Consider the following 23,854-nt stretch of genomic DNA (forward strand, 5'->3'; position numbering starts at 1 on the left):
TTTAATACAGGGCGTCCTATAATATATAACCTTTTTATTGCTTTACAGTACCTTGCCTTTATATTAACTTTTTATATCATACTTTATATATGGACCAGTTTAAAGATGGTCTTTATTTATTGTGTATATTTTTTCTAATTACTGTATAAGCCTTCTGACTATTCCTATGCTCCATATGAAAATACAGTTTGGTTGCCAGGCTCACTGACTCCATCAACAGCGAAAATTGGATTGACAATATGTTTTTCCATGGACGCTTCGGAATTGCGTGCACACTTATTGATCTTTACCAAAAAATTCACACATTTATATAGAGTATATCAAAGACCTTCTGAGTTTAAGCAAACCTTTTACAACCCCCTCATCTTTCCTCCTAGCTCTGGATCTCTCCAATTCAGCATCTTTATAACCAAGCATCTCCTAGGGAAAAAAATCCTCTGCAGCCAAACATGTGACTTGGAAGAGAAGTTCTGCAAGTTGTGTTACCAGGTAATTTTTAAACAACAAATGAATGCAATAGAAAAGAAAACTGTAAAGGAAAAAGTAGGGGGAACCTGTTAAAAAGGAATGAGAAGGGTCAAGCAAAAGCTCAAACTAATGACTGGAAGCGCAGCCCGAGAACAATGTTATTATAAAGCACACAGCAGGTTCAGATCACATCAATTTCACATCCTGGCTCTGCACCATTACCTCCTTACAAGATGATGACGCCAGAACACATTGGTCTCTATGTATAGAAAAGAAAACATGTTTTGATAGAAAAGTACTTCTAAGGTTATCTAGAGTAAAAGCACTTGCAAGCCAGAGTCCTTTGCTGTTTGTTGTCACTGTCTTAGAACTACGGTATATTAGTGTACTGTCTGCCCCTACTACATAGGTTAATAATTCACGGGGACAAATAATGGCAGGCAAAACAATTATGTCACCTAGATTAGAAAACAAGTACAGGTATGGGACCTGTTATCCAGAATGATTGGGACCTGGGATTTTCCGGATAACGGATCTTTCCGTAATTTGGGTCTTCATGCCTTAAGTCTACTAGAAATTAATTTAAACATTAATTAAACCCAATAGGCTGGTTTTGCTTCCAATAAGGATTTGTTATATCTTAGTTGGGATCAAGTACAAGCTACTGTTTTATTATTATAGAGAAAAAGGATAAAATGAAGTCTATGGGAGACAGCCATTCCGTAATTCGGAGCTTTCTGGATATCGGGTTTCCGGATAAGGGATCCTATATCTGTATGATAAAATATCTTGAAGGCAGACGGCCAACCAGAAATCACTGTCCCTTAGAGCAATATCTGCTGTCAGGACTCAAAGTGCCCTTTTGATACCTCCAAAACAGGAAATGTAAAGTTTGGGGATACCTTTTTTTGGCTAACCGAATAAGTAACTAAAGCAAGCTTTTGGAGCACACAGGCCCCTTTATCAGGCAAAATACAGATGAAAGCTGAAAAGGCACATTATATATACTGTTAGATTACTAAAAAAGGTTTATAGGCAATAAATTAGAAAGTTACAGATAGACAGAGATAACTTGTAGAGATAAAAATAATTAAGGTGGGTTGTAAATAGGGTTACCCTATTTGTAAATAGTCCAGGGGTCTGGATTAAGTCAGGCCACATAGTGTGACCTAGACCTAGACAGAATAGGGTAAAGTTAACAGTGAACAATTAAGAATTGAACAAGAAAAAAGTGAAGATACAGGCAAGGGTTCCACTAGGTGGGATAACACATGGAACCAGAACTTATCCACTTCAGACATCCATACCAGACTGTAACAAATAAACTACAAATAGGAATTGTGACCTGTAAAGATAAGACGATATTTCAGCCCAGATATTGATAAACCGCCAAGGATGAGCACTTGACTAGCTTTAGTCAAGGAAGCAAACACTAGTACAGTCAGCACCTTGTTGGGAGGTTAAGTCAAAGTGTCTTTTAAGATGTACAGTAGATTGTCCTTAGCTGTGTTTTTTTCTAGGTGTCATCCCTTAGTTAAAGTCATATCTGGACATAAAACTCATGCCTTTGTTCAGGCCACATTCTAGGGTGTTAAACTTTCTCATGAGTTCCCACTCCTTCCGCTCCTGTTGTGTGTTGAAATTACAGTTTAAAACTGTGACCTGAAGATCTTTGATGCTGTGGGTATTGCTGCAGAAGTGTGCTGCCACTGGGGCATCCGAGTTTCCATGCAACCATGATAGACTGGCTTTGCCACTCTCTGCCTCGGCACTGCCCCCTTCGACTGAAGTATGAATGTGTGTTGTATATGTTGGCTGATTCAATGTGAAGTTGCCTCTGAAGTGTCTAAATATTAATGTTCTGCTGGTGGTGCAGCATTACTGTCTACTTCTAGGGCTCCATGATTCAATGGAAACTTCATAATGCAAACCCTTCCCCCTGAACAACACTACACGCGAGGTCACCCATTCCAATTAGAAGAAAGGAGGAACCAGTTAAATATTTAGAAAGGGTTTTTTTTTTTTACAGTGAGAGCCGTGGAGATGTGAAATTCTCTCCCTGAATCAGTGGTACAGGCTGATACATTAGATAGCTTTAAGAAGGGGTTGGATGTTGTTTAGCAAGTGAGGGAATACAGGGTTATGGGAGATAACTCATAGTACAAGTTGATCCAGGGACTAGTCCGATTGCCAGATTTGAGTCAGGAAGGCATTTTTCCCCCCTCTGAGGCAAATTGGAGAGGCTTCAGATGGGGTTTTTTTTGCCTTCCTCTGGGTCAACTGGCAGTTAGACAGGTTAAAAAAAGCAAAAAGTTTGAACTTGATGGATGTGTGTCTTTTTTCAACCTAACTATTCTGAAGAGTATGGTCAGCCTAAATTCTTAATCTACAATGAAGCAAACTGAATATTGTATTTAAATGCATGTCAGTATCACTTGTTATAGTGATGAGCAGGTAGATATCGAACTGGTGGATAATATAGCTGATGCTTTAAGTGACTATGTGCTTCACTCTTTCTCAAACACATCAAGCAAAAATACTAATGCAATCAGAAGCAATTGTTTCAGGAAAATTCTCAGGCTTGGGATGTTTGGGAATTATATATCTGTTGCATGGATTTTCTGGAAGTTGGATAGCAACTTCAATATGTCGGTTTATAGTCACAGGGGAAGTTTTTTATAAGTTCCATTCATGAAGTTCCCAGGGGGGGGGAGGGTTGATCAAAGTTTGAGCTTCTGAGGAGGGTAAATGCCCATTTAATACTATTCCAATACTAAGTAACTCTCCAGAGAATGCTAGGATAGAACTCATCGCTATCTCTGGTTTTATCTAGGAACCTCTATTGAAAAAATATTTTTCATTAAGCTCTACTAAAGAAAACCTGAGCTTATTGGACATTGTGGTGCAAGTGGTGCATCAATACAAGGAGTTATCCAGATCCCTCAACTCAACTGATTCACCTCTTCTCTGCTGTTGCTGATTGCCTGCACTAATGACTGGGGACGATCACTGGCTCTGGAAACTGCTTCTGGTGCTGATCCAGTTCGCAGGCGGTTTGCCACCCCCAGATTTTTGCAGCCCTAGGCCTTGGCCTTTGTGGCCTGCCCATAAATCTAAACCTGCCCAGAATTCCCTAATTGTCTTATTGATCAGTTGAAGAACAACAGACTGTTCTTACCTTTTCTACAGGTAGTAGGCACTGCGGTAGTTACAGAGACCTCACAGTCTCTCCTGATAAACCAGGTTGCGAAAGTTGCATGAAATATATATATATATATATATATATACATATATTACATGAAATCCTATACACTTTCACAGCCACCATGCTACCATTGGCTGCCTAAGGCTTGCAGGGAGTTAAAATTTTACAACAAGAAATTGTTTCACATTTGCTGCCAAATACAATGTGTCCTATACACTTTTAGCTAGTCCCCCCCCCTCCAAAGGCTGAATATATGAATATTGGTGAGAACAGAGGACCTTATTCCCTCTGTAGGAATGATGTTGCACACCTTCCATTATATTTTCAAATTATATTTTTGCCTTTTCTATTCTAGGTTTCTATTAAAATATTGAATGTTTGGCCCTGCAATACAGTGTGAATGCCTGCTCCTCGGCCAGCATTATCAATTGCCCTGCTTTGTGTCAATAGCATTCAGCACTTGGACAGCTCCAGTACAAGTGCCAGTTTGAGAGGGGTGGGGAGCTTAGGCTGCACGATGACAGGGAGTAGGGGGCGGGCCGAGCTGGGAAGGGAGCTTTATAGAGCTGGATGTGCAGCAGCAGCAGCATTACTGAGCTGTCAGAGGCAGCAGAGGGACAGGAGGAGGGAGTGCATCTCTGCTGATTTGGGAGACCTGGCATCTTGAAGTCCTCTTCCCCAGCACCCAGGAAATTATCTCCCCTTTTGGGGTAGCCATGCTGGCTTCGGGGTGCTCTTGGCTGATAAACCTGCTCCGATTGTCCTGCTTTTTGGCTCTCCGTGCTTGTGCAATGCTTGTTTCTGGACAGGAGATCTACGCTCCTCATTCCGTCAGGATAGAAGGGGACATCACTTTGGGGGGTTTGTTTCCCGTCCATGCAAGGGGTCTCTTTGGAATACCATGCGGGGACATCAGAAAAGAGAATGGGATCCACAGGCTGGAGGCCATGCTCTATGCATTGGATCAGATCAATAGTGACCCGGAGATTTTACCCAATGTGACTCTGGGGGCTCGCATTCTGGATACTTGTTCTCGGGACACCTATGCTCTTGAGCAGTCTCTGACCTTTGTCCAGGCTCTCATCCAGAAGGATACTTCCGACGTCCGATGCACTAACGGGGATCCGCCAGTATTCGTCAAACCAGAAAAAGTTGTGGGAGTCATTGGGGCATCTGAAAGTTCTGTATCTATTATGGTGGCCAACATCCTGCGACTCTTCCAGGTAAGGTCTGGGATCACGATCCAGTCACGCTGTTTCCTTTCTGGTCGTGCATCTTCTTCTTCGACGTAGCATCTCAGCTCACATGTTGCTCCTTGAGGAATTAGCAGGCAAGGCTCCATCATTTCAGCCGAGGTAGAGATTACAACGGCAGCACATTCTTGGATCAGAGTTGTCTTTTAGGGTGTGAAAGCCCCAAACCTTTATTCTACTTTATTTATTTTATTTTACACTTAAGCTCACACTTAATATCTCAGTGCTTTTCTACAGTGCATTCCTGCAGCTGAACGACCATTTTTAGGGGATTCTGGGCATTGTAGTACAACCACATCAGGAAAGCTGTAGATTGTATTCAATGTAAAGGGGTCACGCGTTTGGTTTTACTTCGGAGCCTGTAATCATTAAGGTGAGCCTTGCCTTAAATGAGAATGCACAGCAGCGTTTCTGTTTCTCTGCTTCCTTTTTGGCTCCGATTAGACATTCTTCCCTTTCATTCCCTGAGACTCTGCTCCTTTCATTTTTTCATCTGTACTCCTGTTCCTCTTCAATCTAGTTCAGTCTTGCAGCTATTTTCTATCCAATTTGACCAGATTCCTTTCCATCTCCCCATCTCCCAGCCTCTCCTCCACCAGCCTAATCCTCTGAATAATAAATCTGTGTGTGTGCATAAGTAATACATACACATACATAACATGGGCTTGAGGTTTTCTTAAAGAGGCAGCTACCTTATTTTACCATTCTCTATAATCCAGAGGGTTTTAGAATGTGGCCAAGAGTAATTTATTACTTATGCATAGGACCATATCAGTTTTCCCTGAATCTTCTAGGACTGAGTTTTAAAAAATTCAGCCCTTAAGGAAGTGTTAAACTCCAACTCCCTGCAAAACGCTGCTGGGAATGCTAGGACCCAGGGGATTTAGGGGAAGGGGCACTTGGGCTTCCTTGTGTTCTATATTTGCTTTTATTTCATAGTTTCTGAGACTAATCCTCGGTTAAATTTGCTCTGTCATTTAAACCCAGTTCTGCCATAACCAATTCTGTAAAGGGCTGTGAATTGTGTTTTTCCCTGTCCGTTCCCTGATTAGCGCTGACGTTTTGCTCTCCATTATTAAGAAATCAGTGCTGTGTGTGTGGTGGGAAGTTGATGTTTGGGGGTGTGTGTGTGAGAGTCAGTGAGTGGGTGTAGGGAAGAGTAGGTAGGAGGAGGTTGGATGTGCGGAGGATGTGTCTGAATGTGAAATGTCTTTCTTTCAGTTAAATATGCCAGTTCTTCCCATAGGCGTTTGCATTATAGAGAGGAAGAGGTCCATTATACAATGTGCTTTCTAAGTCCTCTGCTTCCCCAGAACCTCCTTGCATTTTACTTGTTGCCTACAGTCATATTAAGGAAACATACAGCACCTACTCTATCTGTCATCGCTCCCTCTGGCTAACCGAAAAAGGCAGACATTTCTTCTATATTCACAAAAGCGCACCATGGGTTAACTGGACACATTAAGGAATGTGACGGGGCTGTTCCTCGCCCTAGATATTATGAGCGTGATTTCCTATTCATGCAGCACAACCCACAAGAAAAGCCCTTAGATCCTAGATAACTTCCTGAGCTTGGGAAGTCCCATGGGATGGCCCTGGAAAGCTGCGTATAGTTTTATTCTAAAAGTTCTTTTTGATTCTAAAGCTCCTGTGGATTTCTCCCTCCTCCCAGTTTACTCATTCCCACGTTCACCCTTTTTGCAAGTCTCATCCCAAGCCCCAGATCAGCTCTCCCATTCCATCTGGGCGCCCCACCTCTCCCTGCGGCCCCAGCGATGCAATGGATGCAAAGGCTGAACGAGAGCGCTGTCCGTGGTGCTGAAGCTGCCCAGATTAACGAGCTGCGGATGTGTGTGGGTAGAGCTGCTTGTCTTGCTTTATACAACACATTCGGTTAAAATGCAGGCAGCCACATAAACTGCTGCTACTGCTAAATCCTATAACAAATAATCCAGTACATACAGCACAAAAGGGTATCTCTGGTATTGGGGGTATAGGGGATGGTTAAGCTTTTCTTTTCCAACCAAAATCTGAGGATCATAGTTGAGAACCAGGCAGTTGTGAATGGCCAAGCCCTTCATAATAGCATGGGTCCAGGGTCAGAACTGCCTATTAACATGTTATGCTGGAGTACAGAAAAACAGCAGCAGCATGGTTGAAAGTTGTAGTTCAGCTAGAATTGGAGACATCAGGTTGTACTGCATACTATCATCATATCCCAGTCTAATGCACAGCTTGTTGGACCAATACAAAGAATACCATCACCTAGTTTCTGTGCTCTGTTGCTGTAGATGTGTTTTATACTACAGAACATAATTATCTGGCTGGCACTCTTTTCCTCTGTAAAATGCATAAAACGCAGCCTCTGTCATATCCAGGGGGTACGTTTCATTCTCCCATTCTGAAAACACATTTCCTTCTCAGTCCTGACACACTTGTCCCATTAGTTCTGACAATTATACAGTGTAGAACAGCACCCTTTGCTATATGGGAACATACATTTTATGACACACATTGGATATATATTCTGTTCTTTGCTCTCTTTAAGTGTCATATCCCTTACTGATGTAGTTTGTATATTATTTCCACTGAAGCTCCCTTCATACTGCATTATAAAATGGACAGTTTGTATACTGTATACATAGTGTATTGATTGAGCAACCATGTATCTATTGAATAACCATGTAGGAGCCGAACGGCCAATTTGTATGCAATGAATAACCCTGTGTGCACTGAACAGCAATACCTGCAGAGTGAGCGCTTAACGTTAAGCCCCACATGTTACAAGTCTATCTATGTTAATAAGTAGTCAAATGTGCTGTACAATCCATTTCAATTCACACTGGTTGTCAGTGAAGCACTGAGGATGAGGAGCACTGCAAATCACATATCCACCATCATAATAGAAATGGATTCACTGCTTCGGTCACCGAGACCCTCACAAGTCCCTGAGCACTCAGAATTCTTGCTTTACATATACATGAAGCAATCCCAACCTCTCCTGCAGGAAATATTTATTTTTCTACATATCATTTCTGCCTCAATCATTCATCTGCCAATTTATTTTTATATTTTTATCTACACTATACCTATAAATATATTGTCTTAGTAAATATCTATCTATCTATCTATCTATCTATCTTTCTATCTATCTATCTATCTATCTATCTATCTATCTATCTATCTATCTATCTATCTACTGTATCTATCTATCTATCTATCTATCTATCATCTATTATCTATCTATCTATCTATCTATCTATCTATCTATCTATCTATCTATCTATCTATCTATCTATCATCTATTTATTATCTATCTATCTATCTATCTATCTATCTATCTATCTATCTATCTATCTATCTATCATCTATTTATTATCTATCTATCTATCTATCTATCTATCTATCTATCTATCTATCTATCTATCTATCTATCATCTATCTACAAACCAGTATAATAGATACTATATAAAATAATATGTAAAATAAAATCTATGCCTATAGCTATATTGTCTTTCAGTATCTATTTATCTTTTATCTATCTATACCTTATGCTATATTGTCTTTCATCTATCTATCTATCTATCTATCTATCTATCTATCTATCTATCTATCTATCTGTCTGTCTGTCTGTCTATTATCTATCTATCTATCTATCTATCTATCTATCTATCTATCTATCTATCTATCTATCTATCTATCTATCATCTATCTACAAACCAGTATAATAGATACTATATAAAATAATATGTAAAATAAAATCTATGCCTATAGCTATATTGTCTTTCAGTATCTATTTATCTTTTATCTATCTATACCTTATGCTATATTGTCTTTCATCTATCTATCTATCTATCTATCTATCTATCTATCTATCTATCTATCTATCTATCTATCTATCTATCTATCTATCTATCATCTATCTATCTATCTATCTATCTATCATCTATCTATCCCTCTCTCTCTCTCTCTCTCTCTCTCTCTCTCTCTCATCTCTCTACAAACCAGTATAATAGATACTATATAAAATATGCTTAAAATATCTATCTTTTGTAGTAATTGGTTTATTTTATATAAAGCCTGGTTAAATCATGACATTCTCCCTGGCTAACTACTAATTAAGAAACTACCTGAGTTACATTACAACCTAGACTGGAGCATGCCTACTAATAAATAGCTAGTTTGATGCTTCAGAGACCCGAGCTGAAGGAGGGAATGTGCAGTAGGGGTGGGTGGGATTGGTACACTGGGGGATCTCACATAAAAAATGGGTAAAATCACAGTGATGATTCATAACCAGGTAAGAGGTGAGGTGATGAGTATCCTCATCGTGGCAGCTGGAAATACTTGGAGGATTCAAGCAACTGACTGGCTACCTTCCAGTTGCATTAGGCACTAGCACAGAATACATTGATACAGGGATTCTACTGGAACGTGTTTAATTACTCCTCAACAGGTAAAACACACATCTTCTTAATTACGAACACTACTATGGAACCTCGATGTTCCATCCCCGCATTTTAAGTGTTCCCTTATTTTACAGCTAATCCAGAACTCTTTGTGGTTTACTCCTATGGTGGAATAGATTTGAGCTGGGAATAAATAACTGTACTTAGCCAGATCTACACTCCTCTGCTATCGAAACCTCTGCCTTCATACCTAGATTACCTTTCACCCTAGGGTGGCTTCTGCGAGACTACAGCTGTCAGCTAGTGAGGAAGAGGCAATGGTTGCTACTGGAATTCTCTTAGAGTAACTGTGAATGAAAGCAACAACTATCATTCCCTCATTAATTCTCACACTCACTGTGACTTTATATCTCTCCAAAAGCCAAAGAGATATGTGCTATTAAGATATATGTATATTGCTCACTAATTAGGACATCACTGGACCCTCTACACTCCCCCTGCAACCAGATCTGCTTCCTCTATAGTTATGCCCGGGGGGGGGGGGGTAGCTGATGGCTTTAGGGTAGGGACACACTGGGCGATTTGGGGAGATTTAGTCGCCTGGCGACTAATCGCAGCGACTTTTCTCCCCGAATGCCTCCCCTCACTCTGCGCCTGGATAAAATGAAAAGTCGCCGGCGCTAATCACACACGGCGATTCTTTTTCCGAAATCGCCCGAAGTTGCCTCACGAGGAAACTTCGGGCGACTTCGGAAAACAAATCGCCGCGTGTGATTAGCGCAGGCGATTTTTCATTTTATCCAGGCGCAGAGTGAGGGGAGGCATTCGGGGAAGATTGGTCGTGGAAAGTCGCGGCGATTAGTCGCCAGGCGACTAAATCTCCCCAAATCGCCCAGTGTGTCCCTACCTTAAAACTTCTGTGCTTTATTCAGAGTAATTTCTGCTAGCTGTTACCAAATAACGTTTGATGCAAGAAAAAAAGTAACCCTGATGAAAATTATATTATTCTCACATTATTTACACCTTTCACTGTAGTAGTTAACCCTTCCTGCAGCTACTTTAAATAATTATACCCTATCAATTCACTCTCTTCAGGCTGTCATTTCCCCCCCACCCCTTCCCTCCTGCTCTGTTTCTCTGCCTGTAAAACCTCTGCCCATTAATCACTTCACACTGAGTTCTAAAGAGTGAGAGTGTTTTTCCTGCTTTCCCCATGCTCTGGAAACCACAGAAAATATTGTGATTTTTTTTACCTGCCCACCAACTGCAGATACATTATAGCTGCTCAGCTTATCAATAAATTATTTTTAACACATTCCTTGCCTTTGAGAATGTCAGCTTTTGGTGTACAGGTAATATGAATGGGAATGCATGGAGTAACTCATCATGAGATGGTGGGAAATTGTTGCATGAAATTTATATTGCGTTGCTTTGACCTACATAGTGTTGCTTTATGGGAAAAGGAGTAACTCAGTGATTGGGCTCTGGATCTGGAAGACTTATTAGATCTGATTTTTGTGTTGACTCCAGGGTCAAATCCATGTGGCCTTGAGTCAGCTAATGAATCTGCCTGTGCCTTAGGCATCAAATTTTGACTAGCAGGATGGAGTCTTGCTTTAACTGCAAATTGGCAGCATTATAGGCATCATTATACACAAATAGAGATTATAATGACTACCTTCACTAAATATTAATTCAACATTAGCATTTGGGTGCTGTGAACCGAAAAGTCTCCATAGACAACAACAAGTTCCACGTGGGTAGGGGGTAGAAGCAATAGACAAATAGGAACCTAAAAAAAATATGTCTTGTTTTACTGTTAAAGGTAAACCAAATGTAAGCTAGACCCTGCTTGTACTTATAAAGAATATACCGTATATACTCAAGTATAAGCCGAGTTTTTCAGCCCCCAAAATATGCTGAAAAACAGTACCTCCGCTTATACTCGGGTCAAGCGCAAAAACGTCTAAGAATAGTCGCCGGCGCCTAAGAATAGTTGCCAACGTCCAAGAATAGTCACGGGGTCCAAGAATAGTCTCCAAGAATATTTGCCGGCGTCCAAGAATGGTAGCCGGCATCCAAAAACGAGATGCCGGCACCTCCAATGGGAGCAGAAACCCTCAATTTTTTGATTGAAACTTACCAGAAGCTGCTGCATTTCTCACCCTGGGCTTATACTCGAGTCAATAAGCTTTCCCAGTTTTTGGAGGTAAAATTAGGTACCTCGGCTTATACTCGGGACGGCTTATACTCGAGTATATGCAGTCCTTTCAATACAAAGCATTAAATATGAAAAAAGTTTTGACTTGAAAGCCAGATTCTTGACTTTGTATCAAATACCTGTTGTTACCCCAGATTCTATCCCATGAGGTTATTTTCTGTAACAGATAATGTAAATTTCGAATAATCTGTTAGTCCAGGGAGATTTATATAAACTTGCAAAAAATAGTGGGAGCACTTACCAGGTACTAGGATTCACCTGTGCATGTCACAAAACCGAAGATCCCAACGGTTGCTTCCAATGAGAAAAAGTGAGTTTGTAGGTGCAGCACCAAGGAATCCAGGAAGTAGAAAAATTTAAAAATATAAACCTTTATTCCAGCATATTAAAATGATAGTAGGAAAAAGCATGCCCCACACTGAATATTGGTCTGTTCACTCAACGCGTTTCATGGCTCTCGCCACTTCCTCAGGAGCTAACAAACACCCCAAACACCAGGTATATAAAAGACATCAAGCCCCTCCCTATTGCAGGCTCCCAACCCTCTCCACAAGGTTTAACCCTTTCATTGAAAACCATATGTAAACATGCATCTTCAGACAAAAGTTAATCCCCACATTAATACTCATAACATATACAATAAAACCAAAAACAATATAACCAACAATTATAAATAGCAGTACATAGTATTCATCTTATCTAACCACTCTGGATACACCATGTTGCTAATAGTAGCTAAAGACTCCAAAAAAGTGAACCTTGATGGAATGACCAATTCGCTTATGTAGTATAAATCTGGAAAGCCCTAATACTCAAACAAATATATATAAAGAAGTGTATCCCTCATTTAGCATATAACTCCCTATATTGTCAGCATAGAAAAGTAAAGGATACATATATTCTCTTTTAGTACGTCTTAATAATGGATTAATGGATTAAATATCCAAACCCCATCCCCTACACTATCATGAACAATGATCCCCCAGAATTAGTAGAAGCAGGAAACCTCCCACTCCCTATTCAACCCCCCAAAAAATTCCGTTGACCTAAGCTGATATATCCAGTATGCCTCCTTGCGTAATAACAATTTATCCAGATTCCCACCTCTTGGCCCCACTGTGACTGTATCAATAACCTGGAAATGTATTTTAATATCCCCATTATGTTTGTCCAATATATGCTTAGCCACTGCGGACTTAGTGTCCTTTCTGTTCACTGAGGATAGATGTTCCAGCACCCGTGTGCCTGCCATTCTCACAGTTTTGCCCACATATTGGGCCCCGCAGCTACAGGTGACAAGGTAGACCACCCCAATCGAGGCACAGTTAAAATATCTCCTTACATCATAAGTTCTCCCCGTTGACGTTGACCTGAATTCCTTGGAAACAAGTAGGTATTGGCAAGATTTACACCTAGTTCTGCCACATCTATAATTCCCCTTGTATCTAAGCCATGTCTTATTGTCACCACCCCTTCTGGAATCATACAGGCTTTTCGACAGCCATGACGCTAAATTCCTATTCCTCTTAAACACAAAAGAGGGGTGGGGGTCCAGGACTGCCGCCAATATCGGGTCCTGCCTCAAAACATTCCAGTACTTACTTACACTAGTTTTAATAAGTCTGGTACTTCTATCAAACGTGGTGCAATACCGTAACGTACTCTCTTTACGACTCGCTCCCCGTTTACGATCTTTATCCCTAACCAAAAGAGCTTTTCTATCCAACGAGACCGCTTTCTCATATGCCTCCCTAATCACCTCGTTCTCATAGCCTCGTTCCAAGAACCGGTCCCAAAGTTGCATCGCCTGTGCGTTAAAGAGCTCCCAAGAGGAGCAAATCCTACGTAGGTGAATAAATTGCCCCACCGGGATTCCCTTCTTACAGCTAAGGGGGTGTGCACTGTCCGAGTGTAGTAATGTATTCCGTGTAATCGGTTTCCTAAACAGGTCAGTGACCACTGAATTCCGTTCCACTGAGAATAAAACATCTAAAAACGGGATCTGTGTTTTGTGCGTTTCCATGGTAAAGGTTAAACCCTGCACTCTCCCATTACAATAGCGGACAAACTCTTCCAAAGACTCCTCGTCCCCATCCCAAATACCTATACAATCGTCGATGTAGCAAAAGAATTTAATCAAACGACCCCGAAAGTGGTCGGGGGCCTGGAATATGTGGAGTTGCTCAAACCATCCCATATACAAGTTCGCATACGTCGGAGCGAACGAGGCCCCCATCGCCGCCCCACACTGCTGAAGGAAGAAATGACCATCGAACAAAAAATAATTGGTGTGTAACAGAAAATTAACTGCGTCAAGTATAAAGTTGCATTGTATATTGGGGAATCGAGACTCACCATATAGCCAAAATTTAATCGCCTCCATCCCTAAAGCATGGTTAATAGACGAATATAAGGCTACTACGTCCATCGAAAACCACCTGTAGCTTGACTTCCAGCTTGTGCCCTGTATTTTATTGATGCACATTGTCGTGTCTCTCAAATAAGTGGGTAACTGTTCAACTATGGGGCGTAGTAATTTATCCACATAGGCCGATAAACCTGACCCCAGGGACCCAATGCCTGCTACAATGGGGCGCCCCTTAACCTGCTCCAAGGATTTGTGCACCTTGGGCAGTACATGGAATATGGGTATCAACGGGGATTCACACTTAAGACATTCCCATTCATTTTTGAAAAGTACCCCATCCTTATAACCTTCCATAAGAAGGATCTCCAACCGTTCCTTAAATTTAGTAGTTGGATCACGATCAAGACGTATATACGTATTATTATCATTCAACTGGCGTAGAATCTCCTCCCGATAATAAACATCATCTAGGACCACCACAGATCCCCCCTTATCCGCCTGTTTCACCACAATTGTACTGTCTTTACTGAGTTCCATCATAGCCTTAAATTCACCTGACGTCAAATTCTTACATCTATTTATGTTAGTGCCACACAAACTCCTTTCTATATCAGATTGCGCCAATTTTTGAAACATATGTATCTGCGGACTTTTAGAATTAATTGGATAGAAATCAGATTTATTCCGCATTCCCGAATGTTTAACTGCCACATCCAATCCCTGATCATTCTCCTCTCTCAATTGACATAAAATATTTAAAGTGCACAGATCATCAAAATCATATAAAACCGTAGTCGGTAACCCCTCAACATTCCCAGTTAACCCCTCATATTCCAAATTTATAGGATCAATCATAGTATTATCAGGGCTGCTGAGTGTAGTAACAGAATCTTCAGTTATCAATACTTCCATATCCTCAGCATCGGTGTCAATATTCTGTAATGCAAAATGTCGTTTCAAAGTCAGATTCCTCACAAATCTATTCAAATCCATGATCAATGAAAATATATCACTATTCAAATCCGGAATGAAATTAAGTCCACGTGAAAGGACAGTTAGTTCATCTCGTGTCAACACTCTTGATGATAGATTAATAACATTGTTCAGGTCACTTACAGTCGATGTTTTCAGTGAGGCAGACTCAGATGTATCCAAACCTGGCAATAGATTTCCCTCCTCACAGGTGATCACCGCCGTGAGGACATGACCTTGTTGGATACTCTTTCAAGACAGATTAAGCAGTTTGAACACACTGTCAAGTCTGGAAAGAGAGAGAAATTCCAGAGGCATAAACGGGACTATGAGAACGGCCAGGTGTATGTCTGGAGGGGTAATAATGATTCGACACTTACCCCGCAGAGAGCTGGCGCATGGAGTTCCTCCTATGATGGCACAGGGCTACGATCCATACTTAAAAGAGATCGTGCCGTGCACTTCAATGAGCGTGATACAGAGGCATCGTATTCTCGTACACCCCCCCCCCCTCCCCTTCTTCCTCTTCTTTTTTAAGGTCGGACCCCGAGACCCCAGACAACGATTGGATAGGGGGGCCACAACCATACTATCAGAGGCATCAATCCACACCAGGGGTGGACCCGATGAGAACCCGCAGCTATGGAAGAGGAGGAGGAAGAGGCGAGGTGGGTGCAGGTATGGAGCAGCCGTTCCAACAATGGCGGCCGGGGAGAGGGTCCCGGTCCAGACGGCGGTGATCACCTGTGAGGATGGAAATCTATTGCCAGGTTTGGATACATCTAAATCTGCCTCACTGAAAACATCGACTGTAAGTGACCTGAACAATGTTATTAATCTATCATCAAGAGTGTTGACAGGAGATGAACTAACTGTCCTTTCACGTGGACTTAATTTCATTCCGGATTTGAATAGTGATATATTTTCATTGATCATGGATTTGAATAGATTTGTGAGGAATCTGACTTTGAAACGACATTTTGCATTACAGAATATTGACACCGATGCTGAGGATATGGAAGTATTGATAACTGAAGATTCTGTTACTACACTCAGCAGCCCTGATAATACTATGATTGATCCTATTAATTTGGAATATGAGGGGTTAACTGGGAATGTTGAGGGGTTACCGACTACGGTTTTATATGATTTTGATGATCTGTGCACTTTAAATATTTTATGTCAATTGAGAGAGGAGAATGCTCAGGGATTGGATGTGGCAGTTAAACATTCGGGAATGCGGAATAAATCTGATTTCTATCCAATTAATTCTAAAAGTCCGCAGATACATATGTTTCAAAAATTGGTGCAATCTGATATAGAAAGGAGTTTGTGTGGCACTAACATAAATAGATGTAAGAATTTGACGTCAGGTGAATTTAAGGCTATGATGGAACTCAGTAAAGACAGTACAATTGTGGTGAAACAGGCGGATAAGGGGGGATCTGTGGTGGTCCTAGATGATGTTTATTATCGGGAGGAGATTCTACGCCAGTTGAATGATAATAATACGTATATACGTCTTGATCGTGATCCAACTACTAAATTTAAGGAACGGTTGGAGATCCTTCTTATGGAAGGTTATAAGGATGGGGTACTTTCCAAAAATGAATGGGAATGTCTTAAGTGTGAATCCCCGGTGATACCCATATTCCATGTACTGCCCAAGGTGCACAAATCCTTGGAGCAGGTTAAGGGGCGCCCCATTGTAGCAGGCATTGGGTCCCTGGGGTCAGGTTTATCGGCCTATGTGGATAAATTACTACGCCCCATAGTTGAACAGTTACCCACTTATTTGAGAGACACGACAATGTGCATCAATAAAATACAGGGCACAAGCTGGAAGTCAAGCTACAGGTGGTTTTCGATGGACGTAGTAGCCTTATATTCGTCTATTAACCATGCTTTAGGGATGGAGGCGATTAAATTTTGGCTATATGGTGAGTCTCGATTCCCCAATATACAATGCAACTTTATACTTGACGCAGTTAATTTTCTGTTACACACCAATTATTTTTGTTCGATGGTCATTTCTTCCTTCAGCAGTGTGGGGCGGCGATGGGGGCCTCGTTCGCTCCGACGTATGCGAACTTGTATATGGGATGGTTTGAGCAACTCCACATATTCCAGGCCCCCGACCACTTTCGGGGTCGTTTGATTAAATTCTTTTGCTACATCGACGATTGTATAGGTATTTGGGATGGGGACGAGGAGTCTTTGGAAGAGTTTGTCCGCTATTGTAATGGGAAAGTGCAGGGTTTAACCTTTACCATGGAAACGCACAAAACACAGATCCCGTTTTTAGATGTTTTATTCTCAGTGGAACGGAATTCAGTGGTCACTGACCTGTTTAGGAAACCGATTACACGGAATACATTACTACACTCGGACAGTGCACACCCCCTTAGCTGTAAGAAGGGAATCCCGGTGGGGCAATTTATTCACCTACGTAGGATTTGCTCCTCTTGGGAGCTCTTTAACGCACAGGCGATGCAACTTTGGGTCCGGTTCTTGGAACGAGGCTATGAGAACGAGGTGATTAGGGAGGCATATGAGAAAGCGGTCTCGTTGGATAGAAAGCTCTTTTGGTTAGGGATAAAGATCGTAAACGGGGAGCGAGTCGTAAAGAGAGTACGTTACGGTATTGCACCACGTTTGATAGAAGTACCAGACTTATTAAAACTAGTGTAAGTAAGTACTGGAATGTTTTGAGGCAGGACCCGATATTGGCGGCAGTCCTGGACCCCCACCCCTCTTTTGTGTTTAAGAGGAATAGGAATTTAGCGTCATGGCTGTCGAAAAGCCTGTATGATTCCAGAAGGGGTGGTGACAATAAGACATGGCTTAGATACAAGGGGAATTATAGATGTGGCAGAACTAGGTGTAAATCTTGCCAATACCTACTTGTTTCCAAGGAATTCAGGTCAACGTCAACGGGGAGAACTTATGATGTAAGGAGATATTTTAACTGTGCCTCGATTGGGGTGGTCTACCTTGTCACCTGTAGCTGCGGGGCCCAATATGTGGGCAAAACTGTGAGAATGGCAGGCACACGGGTGCTGGAACATCTATCCTCAGTGAACAGAAAGGACACTAAGTCCGCAGTGGCTAAGCATATATTGGACAAACATAATGGGGATATTAAAATACATTTCCAGGTTATTGATACAGTCACAGTGGGGCCAAGAGGTGGGAATCTGGATAAATTGTTATTACGCAAGGAGGCATACTGGATATATCAGCTTAGGTCAACGGAATTTTTTGGGGGGTTGAATAGGGAGTGGGAGGTTTCCTGCTTCTACTAATTCTGGGGGATCATTGTTCATGATAGTGTAGGGGATGGGGTTTGGATATTTAATCCATTAATCCATTATTAAGACGTACTGAAAGAGAATATATGTATCCTTTACTTTTCTATGCTGACAATATAGGGAGTTATATGCTAAATGAGGGATACACTTCTTTATATATATTTGTTTGAGTATTAGGGCTTTCCAGATTTATACTACATAAGCGAATTGGTCATTCCATCAAGGTTCACTTTTTTGGAGTCTTTAGCTACTATTAGCAACATGGTGTATCTAGAGTGGTTAGATAAGATGAATACTATGTACTGCTATTTATAATTGTTGGTTATATTGTTTTTGGTTTTATTGTATATGTTATGAGTATTAATGTGGGGATTAACTTTTGTCTGAAGATGCATGTTTACATATGGTTTTCAATGAAAGGGTTAAACCTTGTGGGGAGGGTTGGGAGCCTGCAATAGGGAGGGGCTTGATGTCTTTTATATACCTGGTGTTTGGGGTGTTTGTTAGCTCCTGAGGAAGTGGCGAGAGCCATGAAACGCGTTGAGTGAACAGCCCAATATTCAGTGTGGGGCATGCTTTTTCCTACTATCATTTTAATATGCTGGAATAAAGGTTTATATTTTTAAATTTTTCTACTTCCTGGATTCCTTGGTGCTGCACCTACAAACTCACAGGGAGATTTATATGATGCATAACATTCTGCAGAAGCTAATTTTGACAAGGAAGTTGCATTGGCAAAATACCAAGCATTATTGCTGATTGTTTCCCCATTGTACTGTGCGTGGAGATTTGCTTGCTGTTTTGAGTTCTTTCCATAGTGTACACTGAAAAATGTCACTGTTGTATGCTTGCACACTTCTTTAAGCAAGTCCTTTCACAGGTCAGTTGACTGGTATGAGAAGTGCCCCCTCCCTCAGTGTTAGTTATGGCTTGATGCTGTCATAGTAACATAGTAACATAGTAAGTAAGGTTGAAAAAAGACACATGTCCATCGAGTTCAACCTTTTTTTTTTTTTTTGTTTATTAACTACCTATCTGCCAGTTGATCCAGAGGAAGGCAAAAAACCCATCTGAAGCCTCTCCAATTTGCCTTAGAGGGGGAAAAATTCCTTCCTGACTCCAAAATGGCAATCGGACTAGTCCCTGTCTATTCCTTATTATATATACACTACAGAATTCCAGACAGAAGTGATAAAATCTTTTATTTTTCAGAAATATACTGAGCATGCAGCCAAGATAAAGGAAAAAAACACAATTCTCTGGGTTTTCCCAGGAGAATAGAAATAGACTCTGAAAGATCCTACCAAATCACTCTATAAAAACAAGAAAGTCTCTGACATAACTGGGTCTGGTCCTCTGGGAGAAAGCAGGGTTGCAGTATTTAGACAAAGAAATGTATAAGAATTAGACAAAGAACGTATTAGTAAAAGAAAGGAAGCCACTGAGTTACACTTGCATCCCTTGTTGTTGGAGGCTTATTTAAAGCCAGTCAAATGATTAATAGTGAGAAGTCCCCTGAAGACCATTGTTAGACTCCATTTGTAGTGTCACAATTAATCTCAGATTAAGGAACACCAGAAAGTTAGTCTAAGAGCAAGGAACGCCAGAAGGCACAGTTAGCCCAAGAGTAAGGAACACCAGAAGGCCCCAGTTAGCCTTTTAAGAGTAAAGAACACTAGAAGGCCACCATTAGTCATCTAAGGGTAAGGAACTCCAGGAGCCCAGTTAGTCTAAGAGTATAGAACTCCAGAAGGCCACAGTTAGTCTCAGAGTAAAGAACATCAGAAGGTCACAGCTAGTCTAAGAGTAAGGAACACCAGAAGCCCACAATTAGTCTCAGAGTAAGGAATATCAGAAAGCCACAGTTAGTTTAAGGGTAAGGAACACTAGGGGGCACATTTACTAAGGGTCGAATATCGAGGGTTAATTAACCCTCGATATTCGACCAGGAACTAAAATCGTTCGACTTCGAATATCGAAGTCGAACGATTTAGCGCTAATACTTCGATCGAACGATCGAACGATTATTCGTTCGATCGAACGATTAAATCCTTCGATCCAAAAAACATAGGCAAGCCTATGGGGACCTTCCCCATAGGCTAACATTGAGTTAGGTAGCTTTTAGCTGCCGAACTAGGGGGTCGAAGTTTTTCTTAAAGAGACAGTACTTCGATTATCGAACGATCGAATAGTCGAACGATTTTTAGTTCGAATCGTTCGATTCGAAGTCGAAGTCGTAGTCGAAGGTCGAACTAGCCCATTCGATGGTCGAAGTAGCCAAAAAAACACTTCGAAATTCGAAGTTTTTTTTATTCAAATCCTTCACTCGAGCTTTGTAAATGTGCCCCTAGAAGTCACATTAAGCTGTCTCTGCTGTTATAACCTTTCATTCTAGTAACACAGGTTAACAGACTGCACTGAGCACAGACCAAGATCTCAAAGGAAACTGGCACAGAAACTGGAGTTTAGTCAGCCAATCGCCCACCTGTTAGGCAGGTCGATTTCTTCATGAACTCTTAGATACTGATAGGATCTCATTTCTGTTTGGATAAGAAATAAGAAACTTTTTTTGAGGCCCTATATATTTTTGGATCCCATTTTGTGACTTGCAAATTACACCATATATTATGCCATGGATTGATAAAATGGCCATTGACTTCAGTACGCTTGGTTCGCAGATTTTCGGCAAAGTGAAATGGGTCAGATTCAGTCATCACTAATTAGCACTGGAGTATGTAGTGATTTATTTGTCCCTTTTGCACATTTATTGAAATTGCAGAGACCCCAAGAATTCACCAGGACCATTCAAGGGATCTGCTGTCTCTACTGTTATAACCTTACATTCTAGTGACACAGGTGAATAACAGACTGTACCCTGCACAGACCAACATCCCAAAGGAACCTGGCACTGAATGTAGTCATTGTCAGTTAACGGCCCACCTGTTAGGCAGGTTTCTCAATCAACAATCAAATACTGATAGGATCTCAGGTCTGATAGTATAAGAAATGTATTTTGAAACTGCTTCCTGAAGTCTACAGATCATCCACAGTCTTTAACATTCTGCATAAACTGTGTGTGTGGCCTGATCCCCATCCTTTTCTATAAGCTGCAGCCAAGTTCCTAGTTGGATGATAAAATACTTTTAGGATGGTTTAAATGTTTAGAGTTATAGGAGAAATGAATTCTGTTACAATGTAGAAGTAAAATAAATGCATCACTGCTACAAACCTGTATGCAGTTGATTATTTACCTTGTCAACGAGGAAAGAAATTGTGCCTCGTGGGAAATGCAGCTGTCGCTTTTTTACATGACATGCAATGTTCTGTCTTGCCCAGATGATGGAGCAACTGATCATATGTAACATTCTCAGTTCTGACCAATGCTGCCTCTGAACAAAAATAATATTATTGAACTTGAAAGCTGGGTTGCTGTAAAATATTGATGAGATGTGCAGCTATTCTTTTTCTTCCAATCCTGTCATGTGTTCTTTCATCCAAAAGTTTACAATCATTGGAGATAAACAGGGTTTTATATATGTGTGAGTAAAAATCAGTATAGACATATGGAGAGAAGTAATAATGCTATAAACAAAATAAATAGCAAAATTAATAACAAACACTTGTATCGGCAATGTAATATACTTCATTAGAACAATATCGTGAATTCCATGGGTTGGGACCCATTCATCCCCCTGAATACAGTGAAATATCAACCAACAATAGTAGAAAAAAATTAAATTCATTTCAACTCATTTTGGGTTTGTTTTGCTGCTCACCATACCTTCCAACTCAAAGTGAGACAATCCAATTCATGCAACCCCAAAAAGGAGATGCTTATTGCAAAGGGTTGGGTTTTAGACTGTGTCTTATGCATTTCAGGGTGAAACATGGTCTTTCAGATGAGGTGTAGGTCAGTCTTGGGTTGTTGGGGAAGTCTTTGGATCTTGAGTAGATAGTTTAAGAAAATGAGATTAAGTTTGGTTTCTTCTCCTTCTGTTTTTGATTATAACCACACCCAGTAATCCTAAAAGGGTTTTGTAACCTGCTACTGTAAAACTGTGAAACATGGTCTTTCAGATGAGGTGTAGTTCAGTCTTGGGTTGTTGGGGAAGTCTTTGGTTCTTGAGTAGAATAGTTTAAGAAAATGAGAGTAAGTTTGGTTTCTTTTCCTTCTTTCTTGATTATAACCTCACCCAGTAATCTTAAAAGGGATATGTAACCTGCTACTGTAAAACTGTAGTTATATTACAACCCTTGGGTATCAGGAGATGATGGTAGTACAGGGTAAATCAAATATGAAAGGCTGCATGAACATCCCTAATTTAAAACAGCAGACTGCTCATGTTTAATAATAAAGCTTCTTCCATAGAGATGTTGATCTTCCTCAGAGCAGTCAATCATGAGGGCACAAGCAAATGCCAAAACTATCATGGGAATATGTATCATATAAGTATCTCTCATTGCAAGGCATAATGAATAAACTAATTATCGATCTATACCTTGCCTCAGGATAGAGCAGGTATAGTCAACATAAATGTATAAATGTCATCAATTATTAATCTTGAAGCATCATTATTCAGAGTCTGAGTCAATAGATCTTGTGCATTATGCAGCTTCAGGGGTGTGTGTATATATATATAGTGAAAAAGGATTGCGGCACTCACAGGGTTTTAGTGAAAAAACAAAAAATGTTTTATTATTAAGCCTCAACGTTTCGATCCCCCACAGGGATCTTCGTCAGGAGCAAAAACAAACAAACGAAGATCCCTGTGGGGGATCGAAACGTTGAGGCTTAATAATAAAACATTTTTTGTTTTTTCACTAAAACCCTGTGAGTGCCGCAATCCTTTTTCACTGCTTATTTCCCATGCTGGCACCCAGGTATTAATTTTGTCTACGGAGTGCACCATTCCTTTGGTTGTATATATATATATATATATATATATATATATATATATATATATATATATATATATATATATATATATGGTAAGCGTTCATGTTTCATTGCTCACCTCAGTACAGTACTGGAATCCCCCAAAATAGAGAAAATATGTCTGTAGTCTCTACTGCACTTTTTTTAATTGTCATTTCTTTTTACCTTTTATAATAATCCAATGAACAAGCATCTCTAACAAATAATATTTGTTGCACAGGTTTCCATTAATCAGACTTTTATGAGAACATCAACTTCAACCTCCTATTTCTGCTTTAAAGGGGATGTAAAGGCAAAAAAAAATAATGTGCACCATTTTTATAATAAACCTGACTGTATGCAGTGAAATCCCCCCTTTGTTTTACTTGCTCTGATTGCTGTGGATAGGAAACTTCAGACAGTCCCTTACTGCTCTGCAGGGAAACAATCATACTTTCAAACGGCAAACCTTACTTCCCTGACCTCGAGCAGCTTTGTTTGTTTCCCTATAAAGCAGCCGGCGACTGTGTAGAGATTTGTATCCACAGATCCAGTGTATCAGCTTCTATGGCAGAGATTATTTGTCTTGTGCTGTTTTGATAATTTATGACGATCCCTAAGCTTAACCTCCCAACTGAAGCCCAGATCACACTGAGCGTAGTCTTACAAAGATGTTTAACACAGTTACAAGATGACAGCCCCCTGCGGCCAACTTTGAAAACATAAATCATT

At 40.6% G+C, this 23,854-nt stretch overlaps 1 protein-coding gene across 1 annotated transcript in view; it reads left to right on the plus strand.

Annotated features, from left to right (window-relative positions):
* The first annotated feature begins 4,203 nt into the window (after positions 1–4,203).
* grm7.S (glutamate receptor, metabotropic 7 S homeolog) overlaps positions 4,204–23,854 on the plus strand; it is a 314,575-nt gene continuing 294,924 nt past the window's right edge. Inside the window, exon 1 of the mRNA XM_018261347.2 lies at positions 4,204–4,896. Within this exon, the coding sequence (XP_018116836.2) occupies positions 4,390–4,896 (507 nt within the window). The 5' untranslated portion in view covers positions 4,204–4,389. The remainder of the gene's footprint in view (positions 4,897–23,854) is intronic.

This window comes from Xenopus laevis, chromosome 4S, assembly GCF_017654675.1.
Source record: "Xenopus laevis strain J_2021 chromosome 4S, Xenopus_laevis_v10.1, whole genome shotgun sequence".
Taxonomy (NCBI): domain Eukaryota; kingdom Metazoa; phylum Chordata; class Amphibia; order Anura; family Pipidae; genus Xenopus; species Xenopus laevis.